Source organism: Varanus komodoensis, unplaced genomic scaffold (assembly GCF_004798865.1).
Source record: "Varanus komodoensis strain SLA01 unplaced genomic scaffold, ASM479886v1 scaffold21, whole genome shotgun sequence".
Taxonomy (NCBI): Eukaryota; Metazoa; Chordata; class Lepidosauria; order Squamata; family Varanidae; genus Varanus; species Varanus komodoensis.
In genome coordinates this window covers 4,898,232-4,916,083 of record NW_025335589.1, presented here as the reverse complement: position 1 = coordinate 4,916,083, position 17,852 = coordinate 4,898,232, and the positions used below count along the sequence as shown (strand labels likewise).

The window sequence follows — 17,852 nt, the reverse complement described above, 5'->3', positions numbered from 1 at the left end:
ATTTTGTCTCTCATATACCTATAATTGGAAGAGCAGTTCCATAATATATTCAAGGCATGCAACATTTGCTAAATCATAAGTGTTAACATAAAACTAAAATTAAAGAAAAACTTTTTGTTCTGTTTTGTTTTGTCAAAATAATGAAAAGGGGAGGGGAGAAGAACTGTGTTGGGTCAAACAAAAACCTATCTAGTCCAGACTTCTATTTTCCAAAATGACCCACCGGATGATTCTAGGAAGTAAGCCCATGAAAAGGACATGCATGCAATTCCTTCTCATGCCAGTGTTCCCCAGCAAATGATTTGCAGAGACATATTACCTCTATACATAAAGTAGCACATAGCCATCATGCCTAGCAGCCATTGATAGCGTTTATCCTCCCTGAATTTGTCTCGGTCCCTTTTAAGTGCACCTTAGATTTCTAAGCAATCTGATAATAACAGATTGCATGAGATGCTGTAGTTATGTCTTGCGTGAAAAAAGACTTCCTTTTTTCTATCTTGAGTATTTCACTAATTGGATTCATTGTGTAACCTTGGATCCTTCTTATGAGAAGGGCAGGAAAACTTATTCTACCCCCTTTTCCACACTGTGCACAATTTTATAGGCCTCTGTCATGTCTATCCTTACAAACTTTATTTTCTAAACTAACCTGCCTCAAAGTTTATTATTTTTTTCGTGTAAGGGACTCCTTCCAGCTCTAAGCAGCACAATTTTCCTTTTTCAGCTTTAGAGTATCCTTTCACATTCTCTAAAACTGTACACAGTATTCCAAGTACAGTTATGCTATAGATTTTTATGCAGTCATTCCTAATTGGCAGTTTTATTTTTGTACCATTTCCTAATGATCCCTAGCATGGAATATGCCTTTTTCATAGCTGCCACATGCTGGATTTTACACTGGAACAACAGTGATATGCAAATATTCCATATCCAACTAGCTAAAGCACTAGCTTGTGCCCATCTGATTTAAACATGGATATGCCATCAAGATATGAAGGGGTACCTCAAAAATTGGACTGGGAAAGTCAGCATTTATAGAATGGTATTTTCACTTTAGCTGGTGAAGTGTGCAGAAGTTGGTAAATTCTAATCCAATACAGAGACTCCAACTTAAAAAAAAAAAAGGAATCATGATGCACGTTTTTCTGAATCAGTGCATCCTTACTGAGCTAGAAAGATTTAAGTAGACTGTACTTTCATTTGGAAGTTATACTTCTAAAGTATGCTTAATCATTTAGCAACAACGTTAACAAGCCAAATACAAGTTTTATGTATTTGCTGCTTTGTATGGATGAAGGGAGGTGACCAGAAGATCAAACATTCTGTAGTTTTGTGCTCAGCACAATAGACAACACTATGTCAGAAAACCCATTTTATTTCAGGCACTAAAAGTGACAATAATTGTGCTAGGCAGGAGCAACAAAATATATTGTTTATTAATTTCATTTCACCTGAATAAGTATTTTTCATGAAACCAATTTCCAGACTTGAGAATTAAGTGAATTTTTTTCCTGTAGTCTGGAGCATATTCTTTTTACAATTTGTTCCAAGTATTAGTACCACTAAATCTGAATAATTATAGCTGAATAATTATAACCCTGAAACATTTTGGTTTTATTTTTGCATTCACATGTATCAAACTTTGATTCAAGATCACCTCTGTGTCCCGAAGAGTTCCTTCTGTATACTGGGCATAATTTAAGACTGTAATGAATATGAAGAAAATGTTTAAGTCTCATTGGGGGGAAACAATCTAAATATAGATATGTTTAGTGTCTTAGACAGTATTGTTAACTTGGGAAGACTTCCCACAAAGGGTCTACTCAATATTTCTAATGTGATTTATCCCTGTTTGCCTTAAGTGCTAAGCAATAGTCTTCCCTACACTTACCCCACCTATATATGGAAAGGCCTTCCTAGGGAGATCTGCCAGTTATTCCCATTGTATGCATTTAGATACAGGGTTAAGACCTTTATCTTTGTCTTTAATTTTTAATCTGTTGATCCAGTTACTAATTTTACTGTCACAAGCCAAGTCCCCCCGTCCCTTCATACTTCAAACTGTTTCTTGACAAGCTCTTTAATCTCCAGAGCACCTCCAGTAAGCACAACCAGCAAAGAATAAGACTCTGAATTGAACCCACTCTAGCCACTACTTCTAAGCATTCTCCTTTTGAGTATCCCTGGGGGGACCACCCCCTGGGGTGTCCTTTTTCGGCTGGCCCATCTCTCCCAACATTGGGTCAGGAGGTCAAGAATCATGTCAGGTTCTACTGACTGCAGGAATTCTTCTCCCATGCCCCCTCCTTGCAGTTGTAAATCTTCACTACTCTCAACCTCTTCCTGAACAGCAGAGGCCCTTGGGAGGGTCTCCTTGCAACAAGCTCTTCTGCTTCTCCCATTTCAACATTTCGGGTTTCTGGTTTCCAGGGCCCCTCATCATCTGATTAGACTGTGTCTCCTTGACCTGAGAACACCAAGAATAACTGCCCCTTTCATTTCCAATGCCTTTCATCTACTGGCATCTCAGTGATCTAATATTTTGTTAATATTTAATAGCTTAAAGTATTTTGATACTATGCTGTTTTTTATTTTGTTGCAGTTGATTGGTTTTATGATTGTAAACAGCCTTGAGGGCATTTGGCAGCTGGGCAGTAAGTACATGTAATAAATAACTGCCCAAGAGAGTCTGACATGGAGAGAATCATCATATTTTGTTGAAGGGAAGAACAGCCACTGACCCTTCTAGGGTCTCCCTAATTGCCAGATATGGGGTACTATGATAGTCTAGTCTGGTTAAAGCAGCACAAGCACCATGTGGATGATTTGTTGGGAGAAATGTCTTGGACCAGCCTGTTCTCACACTGCTGAACTTGAAAGCAAAGGCAGGTGGTATGTTTGGCCTGGTTCTGGTTGACTAGATTTTCTATTTCCTTGACTAGCAGGAAACTCAGACATTGGAAAAAATGGTGCAGGGGAAGGCCCTCCAATAAGATATCTTTACAAGGTGGACTTCATCTGTATCATTTCTCTCCCCCCACCCCAACTAATCCCAGACCCCTTTTTAATCTTATATGTAGCTATATCTTGAAGACTACATCATCCTTGGCTTTTAATGTACTTTACAGAGCAAGCAATGGAAATACTGTATATAATGTATGACTTTATCTTCAAGCTTCTTCACATTTATTTTTAAGACCATAGGAGTTACATCATCATTGTTCTTATCATATGCAGTTGGGTCTGAAGACTAAGAAACCTTGTCTTGCCCAAACACACAGTGATCTGATTCAGATAGATTGATTAACTGTGGTTTAGTGTTCAAAGCAACAACCTCAAGCTTGTCTACCCAACCCCTCATCACCACTCCCCTGAGAGAAGATCAGGAGTATTGGCTTCCATTTTAAATTAACCATAGTTTAGCATTGTGTCCAAAGTTGAAACTGTTCCTAATCTTAACTATGGTTTACATTATTAGCAGAACATTATGTATGTTAAATAGAGTTTGTTTTTACTCACTTGAGTGAACTGCATGGCCTGAATATAAAAATATAATTCTCTTTTATGTCTGTATTATCAAAAGAAAGAAGTTAAAATTATTCATGAATCATTTGCAAACTATTAGTTATCCTCTAATGGGATAGACTGTGCAATATCCCTGGAATAAGACTAGCAGTGACTCACATGATTTCTGTGTACATTATAGATTTGCCGCAAGCTAAATGGAATCCGGTTTACCTGTTGTAAAAGTGCCAAAGATAGGACATCCATGTCAGTGACACTGGAACAATGTTCAATTTTAAGAGATGAACATCAACTGCACAAAGACTTCTTTATCCGAGCACTGGACTGTATGAGGAGGTGAGTTCTTAACTACTTTTGTGTCCTTCCTGTCTTTCCACCCGCTGTGTGTGCTCTAATGTATTTTGGCCAAAATTTTGCCTAAGTCAGGAGAAGGAAGAAGTGTGTGATTTCCCCCCAAACATATTCATTCTCATAAAGGCTCTTTAACTGATGAATGCTACTTAATTTTAAATGTAATTAGTTTCACTTGGGGCGCAGTCCATTGAGGCTGCCCATAGCCCTCTGAACTTGTTTGGTCAGGAGCATCCTGTGCAGGGCAGAAGGCGCATGGAGGGGATGGATGCTTATGCTCTTCTCCTGCCTACAAAACACTTAGCCAGTTTTAGCCGTCTGTGCACGGCACTTTGGCGAATGAGGAAAGGAAGTGGAGATGCTGCCAAGATCCGGTGTACCTTGGTGGCACCAGCCTGCTCCACTCCCCACCCCGGAACAGCACCTGGCAAGGTTCTTTCTGAGAGTGAGAAGACGGTGATCAGTGCTGCAGTCCCCAACGTTTGTCTTACCTTGCAACTGAGAATCCAAGAAATCCTACGGCTGTCTAGTTGTTCTCTAGTCACCACAGGATTGCTATCTTAGTAATTTCCCTCGGTTAAAGATAAATAAAATATGGCAAACAAATTTAAGAGACATATTAACTGCCATTTTTATTAAGTCCTCACTATTGTTTAAATTACAATGTACTTTAAGTGTAATTGTGAAAATATTAAGATGGATCGATCAACAGTATGTAAATTAGGTTGTGTAGGGTAGTTTGAATTAATAAACTTCACATCAAAACAAACGTGGCACCATAATTTATTATTTTCCTGTGTTTGAAGAAATTGGTGTTATATTTAGGCAACTACTGAAAAGTATTTATCTTAAGATTAAAAGTAATGTTGTTTGCATTTCTAAGCAACCATTTCTATAATGAAATTCCACACATTGTTAGCATCTATAAATCATTCTGCAACAAGAGCTGATTGTATTCTCTATAGTCCAGTAGAATAAAGGAATGCTTAGCTATTTCAATATTCATATTCAGGAAAATAAGGATGTATTTTAATTGTTAACATTGTTGTAAATAATTCCTGCTTCTAGATAAACTGAAAGAAGAGGTTAAGTGCTTAGCATTCCATCAATATGCTCTTAAAAGATACACATCAATTGTGTGGTTTTTAAAAATGCTAATGCCTACAGTAGTAAATCATCATAACAGTAAGATAATTCAGATGTTTAGCTTGTTTAAGAATTGCTAATATGGCATCATGCTGTGTTACACTTACATGCATTTCATTTTGCTCATCAATCCTACCACCTTTACAGCTTGCCAGTCATGATGGGAACTGCATGTGCTAACTTTCGCACCTGAATGTGGTTTTGCTAATGATCCTTTTATTTTCCATATTTACACATAATCTGTGTTCATGTTCCAGCTGTTCTGTATCTTGGAGTGAGTTTTCAGGCCATTTAGTTGACTTAACACTGTGCCAAACCTTAATTTGATCATTATATTTTTAAAGCTTTTAAAAAATTAAGATAGCAACCCTAAGACAGCATCTAGGATACATAGGATATTTACATTTCCAGATCCAAGGCTGGACCCTGAGCTCTGCTCTCAGTGATGGAGAACCACCCATCAATCCTCCTCCTTACCACCACATCCAATCTAGAAAGGGTCGTGCTGGTTGCTTCTCTGAGGTCAGAAGAAGGTCTCAGAAGCATCAAAAGCACAATTGATTGAGCTTCAGTGAAACTGAAGCTCTGGCTTTGCTGCAATGGGTGAAAGAGCATAACCAAAATTGTCCTAAGGCTATTTAAAAGTTCAATATATTAAAATATTTTTAAAAACTAAAACAGAAAAATGGTGAATACTCTTCAGTTTGTTAAACAAATAACACACCATGCAGGAAGGATATTAATGGCTTATAGAGAAGAGTAAATGCAAAAGGATATCACATGCAGAAATAGAATGTGAAACATGCAAATGATCACAAAGATAAGAAGTATATACTCAAGAACTATAGAGCAGTGTGACTAATGCTTCCAAAAGGTAAACTCTAGTTTAACTCTTGCTGAGATGTATTAGAAAACAATATCAGGAAAACAATAACTATGACATGCAAAGGTTATAGTTGGCCTCAACTAGCAGCAGTTTAAATTGTTATTTAGCTCCACCAGTCCAAACTAGTTAAGCCTCATGTTGGAAACTTCCAGCTATATAGCAGTATAGTTCAAATCTTTTTCAGGAAAGTGGGCAAGGAAGGAAAGTTTAGCTGCCTATCCCAAGCAGAGATCCAAAGAAGAGACTTTTGTAGAGCCAAAGAAAGATTGAAAAAGACCTCTCCTAGAGTTTAAGGTGCAGGTCTCATTGAGGTCCAGGCAGGAAATTAATACAAGCAGGAAATGAAGATAATGTTTGAAAATAGAAAAGGCTGGTGAAATCTGAGCTCCTTTTTAATTTGAAGCAACCTGTGCCAGGATTTAAATAAATTGTGGCTTATTTTAATTGTGCAAACCAGGTTAGTGTTTGAGTGAGCTTTTTATTGTGACCTCAAGATCCTCCTCCTGTGTTGTTTGTGCCAGACTGGCTCATACTAGCTTACAGGATCAGAGAAGGACTTTGGGTTAGTCATAGTTCACAAGCTTTGCATGCAGAAGGTACAAGGTTCATTTACTGGCCAACGGTTCTTGGCTCAGTTCCTGGCATCTAGCTGTAGCACGGGGGAAAAAAATTCTATGAAATCCTGGAAAGATTGTGTCAGTCAGCGTAGGCAACGGCTGGGTTTGCACAACGTCTTAGTGGAGTGTGTACATTCTGCAGCAAAATCCTCAGATCCTTTTAGGGGGGTTCCCTGGCCCTGGCTGCCCTCACCTTTCTAAGGCAGGATGACACCGAGGCACAATGACCTCTCCCAACCTAAAGAAAAATCTGTTTGGGGAATGCCTTCTAAATTTCTCTGTTCCCAGGTTACTGCTTTGGCTACTTTGCTGCACTTTGGCTGCTTTGGGGGCCCAGGAAAGGCAAGTTTCTTTGCTACTTCTTTGCCAAGGGACTGTTTTTGTTTTTGTTTTACTTGGCTATGACTTCCGAGTTGTGTTCAAACAATGCTGCACCATACTGCTTGGTTTCTTACCTAGTTGCTGCATTCCATGCCTACATGTTTTCCACCTTCTTCCATCATTGGCAGCAGGCCTCTCATCAGCCCCTGTGGCTGAATTTCATACCCATGGGATACCACTCCTGCCCGTTTTGCCGGCTTCTCCCTCACTATGTCCTCAGCCAGGTACTTCTGGTTGAGTTTTTCCCCCACTGCTCAGCCAAAGCAATGGCTTATTAGAGTAACACTCTTGCTCCAGAGTAGTACTCTCTTGTGCTGCCACGCTCCATGCCCGCATATATGCACACCCACACCTCTCCTCCACCTCTCCCATGCCGCAGAGGTGTCCATGCTCCCCTGTTCACATGTTGGAAAGGTTGGCCCTCTGCTGCAGCCAGGCACATGGATGGCATCAGCTGGGGCAGGCTGTGGTCTCCCCCGCTTCCTCACCATGGCCACAGCCAGCCTTGTTCAGTGCCCCACATACTCATCCTCAGAAGCCCCTCCACCCACCTCTAACCACACTGTTGTATGTGGAAGCAGGCAGCTTGCCCTGGCACCTCGTCCCCAGTGGTGCTACGCCTTGCCCTCTCCACCCATCCCACAGCCTGCCCTCCCAAGAATCACCGTGCTGGTACAAAACATTTACTTATGTCTGCAGCATCATGAGAACAGGGAAAGGGCTACCGTGCCAGGGAGAAAAACGTGTCATGTGGTAATAAATCTAATGACCTCTTCTGTTGCACAAACTCTGCTGAAGTACAGCTGTGTTCACATACTGTTCCCCATCCCTTGCAGCACCTCACCCCAAGCTAGCATGCATCCCTTATTGGATGCCCTTTTCCCTGTACTTTGTGCATCTGGGTTCAAACCACTGAACAAGACAGGATGAAGTGTGGAAACAATAGACCGACCAATGTTTATTTCTGTGGTTCTACAAAACCAAATGTGCCATGCTCACAGGATTCAGATGTGTGACAAACCATGCCACAGTGTTTACACCATGCTTTGTTATGTCTGAATACAGACAATTTATTTTCTGGATCTTGGCAACACAATAAGCCATGGTGGGTTTATTAAACCCTATGAGAAATAATGGCTAGCTGGAGTGGCTTACAGGCTATTCTGTAGGAAAAAGTGCTGGATTCAGAAAGCATACAGACTTACAAACCACCATGGGTTAACATGTTGTGCAAACCCAGTCAATATTGAACTTGATGGACTGATTCAGTCTGAGATCGCTTTTTAGGTCATAAAATTGTTGGCCATTTCTGGTTCAGACCAAAGATCCATCCAATCCAGCATTCTGTCTCATACAGACTAAGCCAGAAGTCTCTAGGCAGGTCACAAGAAGAGGAAAATATAATTGCTTGCTGTTTTTGGAAGGGTTCTGCTTCTGAATGTGGAGCTGCCATGATGAATAACAGTTGATAGACATAGGATAGACATAGGATGTGATTAGATCATCATATTTCAGCTTATCAAGCCAAGATATGAATGAGCTTTATCGGTGCATTCAGCCTTTCACAGCATGAGCAAACTCGCCAGGAAGTATCTAATTTGCAAAGAAACTATGGCTACCAGTTTCAGAACAAGTCAGTATCTTAAACAAATGTCCAATAGTGGTTTACAATCCTGGGCTGTTCCAAACATGTTAACCATAGTTTTCCAGTTCAGATGACTAATGAGAGACTTCCTGGCTTATTAATATGTACCATGAAAAGATGGTAGACACATCCATATCTCTGCTTACTAAACTGTTATACAACCCCCCAAACCAGGATGTAATCTCTTTCACACCATTCTTAATTTAAGGAACTTATTTTATTAACTAAGAGTTCCAGAATGCTTTTATCTTTTTTTCATGTGGATTTTTTCTCATACTCCCATTGGGCATTTTTGTTGATGTTTGTACAGGAGATCTTTACCAAAGATGGTTTCTATTAGTTTTTGCAGGGTTCCAGAGCCAAGGTTACTGATAGTAACAGGGGCTGTGACTAGGCTTTGATGCATATAAAATGCTTGGATGTTATACCTGCCTCCCCAACAGGAATTAGCTTATTTCTAATCCTGGCAAAGATGGAATGCTGAGTAACATTAACCATAGTTAAATATAGTGCCTAAACTATTATAAACACCAACAAAGGAAAGAAACAGGAAATTGTCACTTGAAAGAAAGGACAAGGAGTCCCTGAGTCTGTCCCCTGTACTCAGTTTCTCAAATATGACTGTCCAGACATTCACACATACTGGGATGTATCCAGTGTTAGCCACCAAGAAGCAGAATCACAACTGCTAGCAAGAATGTATTTGTGCTTGCCCTGCAGTCACCTGCATATTCTCAAATCCACTCTGTGGGGTAAGAGACTATCCAGAACAGATCTGGGCTGTGAATGAGTGCAAGGCAAAGTGAAATTAGGCTTGCATGGGCAAAAGTCCACTTGGATGACATTGGATTTACCCCTCTTGTTTTTCAGACTGTAAGTCATACTCTCAGAAAGAGGGAATGATGGTGCTAGAAATCAAATTAATCTTTACTCTTCCTCATTACTGTTTGCTATCATTATTTGCCTGCACTCCCTGTATCAGTCCAACTTTCTTTATCTTTCTAGAAATATTCACATGGGCAATGCCAGCCGGACAGGCATCACATGATGATGAATATTTCATTCAGGCATGATGGCTTCATTAAGACATAACTTTAAACTATTGTTTAGAATTATGTGTGCTCCCTCTGGCACAGCTGCAGGGAGATCAGAAGCCTTTGCTTCTGTTTTCACTTAATAGTAGTTCATTTTGATGGACAAACCTTAAACTGTAGTTATTCATTACTGTATTGTACTAACATGTCGACCTTTATAACCCAGCATTTGAAGTTGGCTCATTTCAGGAACCCATGCTTAAGACATTCTCTCTGCTTTTACCATAATGCTAAATTATGGATAGTTAAATGAGAAGCAATAGCTTCCAGTTTCCATTTCACAGCCAAATTCTGAAGAGTGATTCATAATGCTAAACCATAGTTAGCATTATGTACAAACAAGGCTTATGTAGCCAGTCATACTTACCTTTCTAGAAACAAAACTCTGAAAAGGATAACAATTATGGTATTTTTCAAGGGTTTTTTTAACTTTCTAGTCTAGAATCATTAATGCCCAAATCACATTTGAAGAGAGGGATAAAATCTTTACCATGACTAAATAAGGTACAGAATACATGATGGGACATTGGCTGAAGAGACCTGGGATGTGCCGAACATATGACAGATATAATGTATTCATAGTGGTCATTATGTGATAACTCCTTAAACACTTGCCCAGATCTGCTGACATTGCATTGACTGGGCTTGGATGATCATTTCAGCTTCATAAGCCAAGATATAAATGAGGGTTTTTTCCTCACAACATGTGTTACTAGATGTTTTTAAATTGTTTTTAGATTGCTGTAAGCTGTCCTGAGATATTTATATAAAGGATGGCATACAAAAGCTTCTAATAAATAAATAAATAAAATTCTCATTATGTATACTGAGTGCCATTTTTTAATATAAAGGCAAGATATGACTCAAATAAATAAACATGCTTAAACCAGGAAGTCTCTGATATATCTCTTTTCAGAATATCCTCTTCTAAGTTTGCAATTTGTGTGCCTGTTTAGGTCCCTAGTTCTCAGACAGGCATTCCCAGTAAGAGCTTCCAAACTTTATAACTCTCTCCTGGCAAATTGCATCTTCTGAAAGAAGTTAAAGCTGTAATCCTGTGCTCACTTACCTGGGTAAATACTTCATCGGGAGCCAGGGAAAGGGTAGCATATAGTATAATAAAGTTTAGAGTATAATAATGTGCATAATGTTACTCGTTCTGAGCAATTAGGTGTGCTGTCCATCCAAAATAATTTTTTAAATGGCTCCCAAGTTTCACTTGCAGCTTTGTCAGGAATCACTGAGCAAAAGGCTCCCAGAATGTTTCCTGACCAGCATGCTTTGTTGCAGTCTAATTAATGGCCCACATTGAAATTAGGGAAGTTTATTTCTTACTAGAAACAATGAGGACATTCATTACCTGGGATCCTCCTGTTAGCTGTCAATTCTGAACAGTCTATTGTTCCCAGTTCCCTCCAACACATAGCATCTAGAGGACTGACTGTTTTATAAATTAATGTGCAATTGTAAGCTTTCCTCCAGGGTGATAAATACTTCACCGTTTTATTTACGAGGCTTTTTTCCGTGGCATAGAAAGATAGAGTCAGCTTGCTATTACTGTCACATTTTTACCAGCAATGGAGCAACTGTAATTTAGCAATCATTTAAGGAAAAACTAGGCTGATTGACTTTTAAGCTAAAGGAGAATCTAGTGATGGGGAACCTATTCTGCTGTTTCTTTGGGGGTTACATTTCCAGATGGTGTGAAAGATAGCCTGAAAGACTGCAATGTAATCAAGTCTTGTAATATTTTAAAAGAGAATGGAGGCACTGGGAATCCTTCACTTTCATTCTAATAGTTTCCAGGCAGTTGTGTACTATCCTGTAGCTCAACCAGCTAATAGAGAATAGAACCTCTTTCTTTTAGGAGATATTGCAGCAATTTAAACAACAAAATAGGGCAAACTGCAAAATTAGCAACAGGGACCATAACTTTCAAGATAATGCATGTACAACGCCAAATTTATCTTTGGTAAGAAATGTTGTGTGAAGTCAGCCTAGCAAGAAGCAATCCTATTTTGATGAAATTCCATTGCTGAGATTTGTTTTATAAAGTAGCATTTCTTGTGACCTTCTGATTATGTCTTTTTAACATGAGTATAAAACGCCGAAAGAATTGCAAAGAATCAGTTGTGCGTTGCGAATATTTCCATTCCATGAGTGTTCTCTGAACTTGTCAACATTTCTCAGTAATTCAGTTACTCCTCCTGACAATGACAAGCCTAAGTGCTCCAAAATGTATTCCTTCTGCCTGTGTCATGCAGATGCTGTGCAAATGCACCGAAAGGTAGGCAGCACTACCCGTGTCATTTGGAACAGTTGCAGCTGCTCCACTTCCCTTCCACTGGCTTGGCAAGGAGGAGGGGAATGTGTGGAGCAGACTAAGTTGCCTGCGGCCCATCGTGCTTACACAGCTGTGGTTTCCATCCATCACTTTTCACCTCTCAGGCAAAGGAAGAGCCATGCTTCTCCCAGTACTTCTGTGCAGTCCCTGACAGGGTTGCCAACTGATCTTTTTTTAAATGTATATATTTATTTTGGAATAGAATGTCAATGCAAATCCACCTTTTGCAATATTTGGTTGCAACCTTTGGCTGGAGAAAACAGTATTTTCATATGAGTTCAGTCTCATGTGCTCACTACTTGCCCATTCAGGGTCACACAGTCCTTCCTTCCTTCACTCCTCCTCTCCTTCCACCATGCATTCATTCTCTTTCATTCTCTACACTGGTTTTCACCTACAGACCGCTTGCCACCACACCTACATCAAGGCCAGAACACGCACCACAAATTCATAATTGTAAGCAGATAGGGCTGAGAGCCCAAGGAGATGAGGCTAAACCTCCCAGCCTGATACAGACAATAGAGCCATTTAGAAGTGTGCTGGTATTTGATTTTCTCATATGCTTAAAAGAACGTACATGAAACAAGAGACCAAAAAAGTGATCTGCTTTGCCCAAAACCCACTGTTTACTTTTTTATAGTACTTAATATGGATGGAGCATTCTAGGAAGAACTGGAATTTTTTACATCCCTCATAGCTTCAGCCTAAGCTGGGGCATAGGGACGTGAACTTTGTCTGTGTTGCATAGGCAGCGCTGTTCATGAGCATTCATTAGTAAATAAACAAAAACCATAACATATCCCTGTGGGTTTATTATTGCAATTCTTTGTTTAAAATGAAGTGATACTAATTGAAAACTTATTTTCATTTAGAAGGCTCTCATTCCGCCTTTGTGACATGCTTTCAGTCAAGCCAAACTATGTATATGAAATAATTAACTGCAATGTTTGTATAGCAATTATAAAACAAATCTGTCAGGTTCTTAAAGCCCTATGTTCATCATTTTTTTAAGAAACCAAGGAAACAATAACACTAAAGAATGCAAATGAATCATTACCAGGGATCTGTGCATGTTAATATAATTTGAATAATACAATTTTTGCTGGTTAGACAAATGAAGAGATTTCAGAATATTGACTTTCTTACTAAAATCACTGTTGGAGTCAGAATTGCTGCTTAGTTTCACCTCAGGGGCTCTGTACTGGTCCAGTTGAATTGTTTACTCTTCCTTTTTTAAACTTCTCCCCTAATCCTATATCACAAATGGCCTTTGAAAACCATTTCAGCAGTTTTGAAAGCAGTCCCTCTGTGCTGCACAGAGTCTCCTCCTCAAGATGCCGAACTGGAAATTCATGGTGTGAGTTCCACATGCCTTTGAATCATGGCAGTTGACTACTGTCTGTATCTTGTCTATTGGCATGGAGCTTTACCGTTTCCTTTGGCTTCTTGGAGTATCATTCAGATTATACTTAAATAAGTCAACTGTAGTTAGCAGCCTGTTTTTTAGTGTTCTTAATTGAAAGAGAGAGAAATTGTGAAAGCCCTCTGAGCATGGAGGACTTCAGTCATCCTGTGTCGGGTAGGAGAGCCAAGACAAAGCACTTAGCTGTTTTGGTCATCTGAGGGGCAGTGCCTTGGAGCAGGAGAGAAGCAGCTTAGGAGGCCTTTGGAATGCATCCTATTTTGAGAGCACCTGTCCCTCCAGAGCATCCCCAGAAAACCATCTCCAGGGTGAACTCAGAGAAGCACCTGGGGCAGTTATTTCCATGCTTGTTAAAATAGACATGGGATCCAAGTTGTAAAGTAGGAACAATTTGCTAACCTAATAGCTGGGAATGTACTTAATTCTGTGGCTCTCTTCACACTGCCCATCACAGATTTCAATAACACGGTGTACTTAAATTTGTATTTGGAAGGGTGGGAACAGAAATGAACTCCCTCGGATTTGAAAAAAGTGAAGCAGTCATGGGTTGGGACCAAACCTTCCCAGATTTCAGACAATGTACTCCCACTGTATATTAAAAACATCTCTGAAATTCCCTCTGTTCCAAAACCACCTTGCCTATGGTTTAGGTGGAGGGACTATTTTAAAGAGCTGTTCAATGTCTTTTGGGGGTACTTGATTTGTTTTTGTTTTTTTTAATCTAGGCCTGTAGCTATCATGACCTGTTCAGCTTGTGGAGATATAAAGGATCTGTACATTTCCATCTTTATTGCTGTGGAATGTTTTAGGTCAGTGGTCTGATAGGCCATATGTGTTTTGATTTCAAAAGCAAAGTGAGTAACTTTGCAGTTACAGAACAGAAAAGGGGGAGCAAGATATTTTTTCTGAGAAAAGCTTCAATAAAGCCTGTGTGGAATTCTAAGAATCATTGAAGAGACTAACCCAGTGTGTTGTGATGATAATGACCACAGACAGGAAGAAAATAACCAGATCGTCACTCAGATACATTGATCAAAAGTTCAAACCCCCTTTAAACACCAGGCTTGCTATTTGGACCATTTTCTTCCTCATGGGCACTGGGACCAGCTCCCAGTAATTGTGCAGTCAACCACTGAGTTACATAGCAGATAAATAGGAGGAGACAGGCATGTCAATTTTCTTTTTCCACTTCCAGTAATACATTCACTTCCTTAAAAATCTTTGTCCAATGTCAACATGAAAAACAGGACAAATAAAACACATATGACCCTTGAGACTTTCCTGTGCCAAACAATTTGATCCTATTGTTTGGCCTATTGTAAAGAAAGGTAGAGCCTGACAATGAGCCTTGAGATGTGCTTGTGTGACTGATGTTGTTTTGGCGGCTTGTCTAATTGTTACCAAGGAATATGGGAAAAGAAAAAAGAACGTAGCACATTCTCTGGAATCCACATGACTGTCATCTGGACACCTAAACTGAGAATAGTTTTTCATTACTTATAACCATTCTTCCTGGTGTCATCTTCTTTGTTGTACTTTCAGGGAAAGCAAGGCCTGCTAACTTCAGTAGGAGGGTTAGAAAAGGGAGTAGCCAAAAAAGAATAAGGGGATGGCAGAAATAGGAAAAGTGAATCTGGCCCTGCCTGCCACTTTCAAGCTTGGTTTGTGGCCCCCAACAGATTACCCTCAAGGGAATACAGCCCCTACCTATGAAACATCTGCAACCAAGACATGGCACATAGACTCTTCCTGCCCATGTTCTCCAACAGCTTGTATTGATGGATGTACTGCCTCTGATTCTGTAAAATATGCATAGCCATCACGCCTAGTAGCCACAGATAGCTTTACTCCAGGAATTTGTCTGATCTTTTTATCCTGTTGAAATTGGTGGCCATTGCTATATCTTATCTGCCATTCTAGACTTCCCAGTGACTTTTTTTATTTTTTTGTTTATTTTTCCATTTATTTCCTGCCTTTTCCCTACAAAGGGCTCAAGGCAGCTTACATCATTCTCCTCCTCCAGCTTATCCCCACAACAACCCTGTGAGGTAGGTTGGGCTGAGAGTCTGTGACTGGCCCAAAGTCACCCAGTTGGCTCCATGGCTGAGCGGGGACTAGAACCCAGATCGTTTGAGTCCCAGTCCCATGCTCTTAACCACTACACCACACTGGCTCTCAATGACTTCTGCATTCCTGATAGGCTAGAGAGAGCCAAAAAGCATATATATAAAGAAACAAACACCAGTTTGCCTGACCTGAGTTTTTAAAACCCTGTGAATAATGAAGTTTTATATTTTAACCTTCCTTAAATTATAGCTTCAACATGACAACTGGATTAAAATGGAGTTTCTTTCTGCTCCCTTGATGCTAAATAGATCTACTTTGAGATAAGCACCATTTTGTCATAGAAAAGGCTGTATTTGTAAAGAAAAAATAAAATGAGCAGCTGTAACCCCATACACCGCAGCGGGTCTCCCCCAAATATAATACCACGATAAACCTATTACTACCAAAAATATTCCACCCTTCATCTCCAGAGGCGTATGTTCAGTGCCATAAGAAATGCGTTCACTGCCAAGGGTCCCTTCTGAGAGAGCCTGTCTCTCCCTGAGAACAGTGCCCTCCTTTCCCAATACTGTGATTCCACTTGACAGCAGAGGGGCCAGCAAGTCATCTCCCTTCATTAGCAGTATCTGAATATTGAGGGCGTTGCAGGAAAGCCAGGGGCCATGGATGTGGATGGCAGAAGGACTTGTGAAGACATTAAGTTCTTTGCACAGAGTGTCACATGGTTGAATGTCCCCCTTCCAGAGAGAAGCTGTGCTCATGTGCTGGATGCAGTGCACTCCAGGATCTCAAGAAGCAGGTTTGATCCTTCAGGCCAAGCTAGATAACCTGGAGAAGCTGTGAGGGTCAAGCTGTTAGGCAGAAATGTAGCTGAATCGCCACTGCTTTCTATAGTCACACTTCATATGATATGAACTGGAATGAATGAATGAATGAATGAATGGGAAGGGAACATTGCTTAACTGTCCTTGGCACAGCTGCTGTTCCTTCGTTGTGCTTAAAATTTGATTATATATCTTATTTCCTGTGTATACATACTATTTTATACTATTTATTTATGATATGAAACCATTCACAAAATTATTCATCCTACAACTTGCAGTGTTCTCCAGCTAACTATCCTGGCTGGGATATGTTAAGACTTTTTTCAGTCTAAGCATACATACAATTGCTCCCCAAATCATTTTTAAAAGTCTGCTTGGATATGCCTCATTTTTTTTCTGCAAATGCCCGTGACAGCTATTAACCAGTAAATTCCTACAGAAACTAAATTGCTAGCTGTAATTTATTATTTCTATTTGAATACATATGGGGGAAAGGGTTTTTAATTTTGCATCCAGAATTCTTTTCATAATTTTCTGTCAACTTTGAAAAGTTATACAGATTCAGAAATAATGTCAAATTGGTATTCCATTGGAGGCATTTATGTGTACAAAGTTTTCTTCTGCTCCATTTGATCCTTTGCACTATCTTTGATCTTGGTTCCCAACTTTAATTACATTAGTCCCAACTTATATAATAAGCAATATTCTCATTCTCCAAACTTCATTTCCACTGTTTTAAAGGGCAAATGAAAGAACATGGATCACTTACTAATATGAACAATTCTTAAAGAAAATTACTCAGTCCTTCTGTCCACCTAGGACATTCATTTTACCAATGTATCCTTGTGCAATGCTGATAGCAACTTTTATGAAAAGGATTATTCATTAGCACATGCTTCACCTTTTACAAAAAAAAAAAAAAAAAAGCAAACATGCCTGGCCTATGGCAATGTCAAATCAATACATACCGAATTCATCTAATCTTATCATGAACAGCGGTGTCTAGGTAGGGCCTGGGTGATTTAATTTGTCTCTTCCATCAAGATAAAGACCAGATGCTACCAACGTGCAAAATAAAGTGCCAGTGAATGGAAGATTTCTGTCATCCTGACACACACCACCACACACACACACCCATGTACGTGCATTCTCTCTTAACACAAACTATATCATTTCAGGAGAAATGCCATCATGAGGCTACATTGTGACATTATATATTAGAATTCAGATTCTAACACTGATTTGTTGACTTATTTTAGAAATTGTGGATAGAAGCATGCTGGCACGTATTAGTGCTTCAACTTAAATCTGTAGCTTCTTCAGTTTAGTTCACAGCTGCTGCCTTTTACTTCATGTTTATATGCCTGAAATTTCTGTAATTTAATGTTATTAGAGTTGCGGCCAAAATTATTTGGCTAGTCAATTCACATTAAAATGAGAAATGAAATACACTCTCCTCTCACCACCTTTCCAACTTGAGTTTCTGACAAACATGGAGGTCTTGTCTGTCACTCTTCTTCAACTGTACATACCTTACTGTCATATT

The 17,852-nt window shown here is 39.6% G+C and overlaps 1 protein-coding gene across 11 annotated transcripts in view; it reads left to right on the top strand.

The window, feature by feature from the left end:
- INPP4B (inositol polyphosphate-4-phosphatase type II B) overlaps positions 1-17,852 on the top strand; it is a 307,638-nt gene that overhangs the window by 281,722 nt on the left and 8,064 nt on the right. For all 11 annotated transcript variants that reach the window (XM_044430729.1, XM_044430730.1, XM_044430724.1 and 8 more), the window contains one exon: positions 3,710-3,864. In XM_044430729.1, the coding sequence (XP_044286664.1) occupies positions 3,710-3,864 (155 nt within the window). The remainder of the gene's footprint in view (positions 1-3,709; positions 3,865-17,852) is intronic.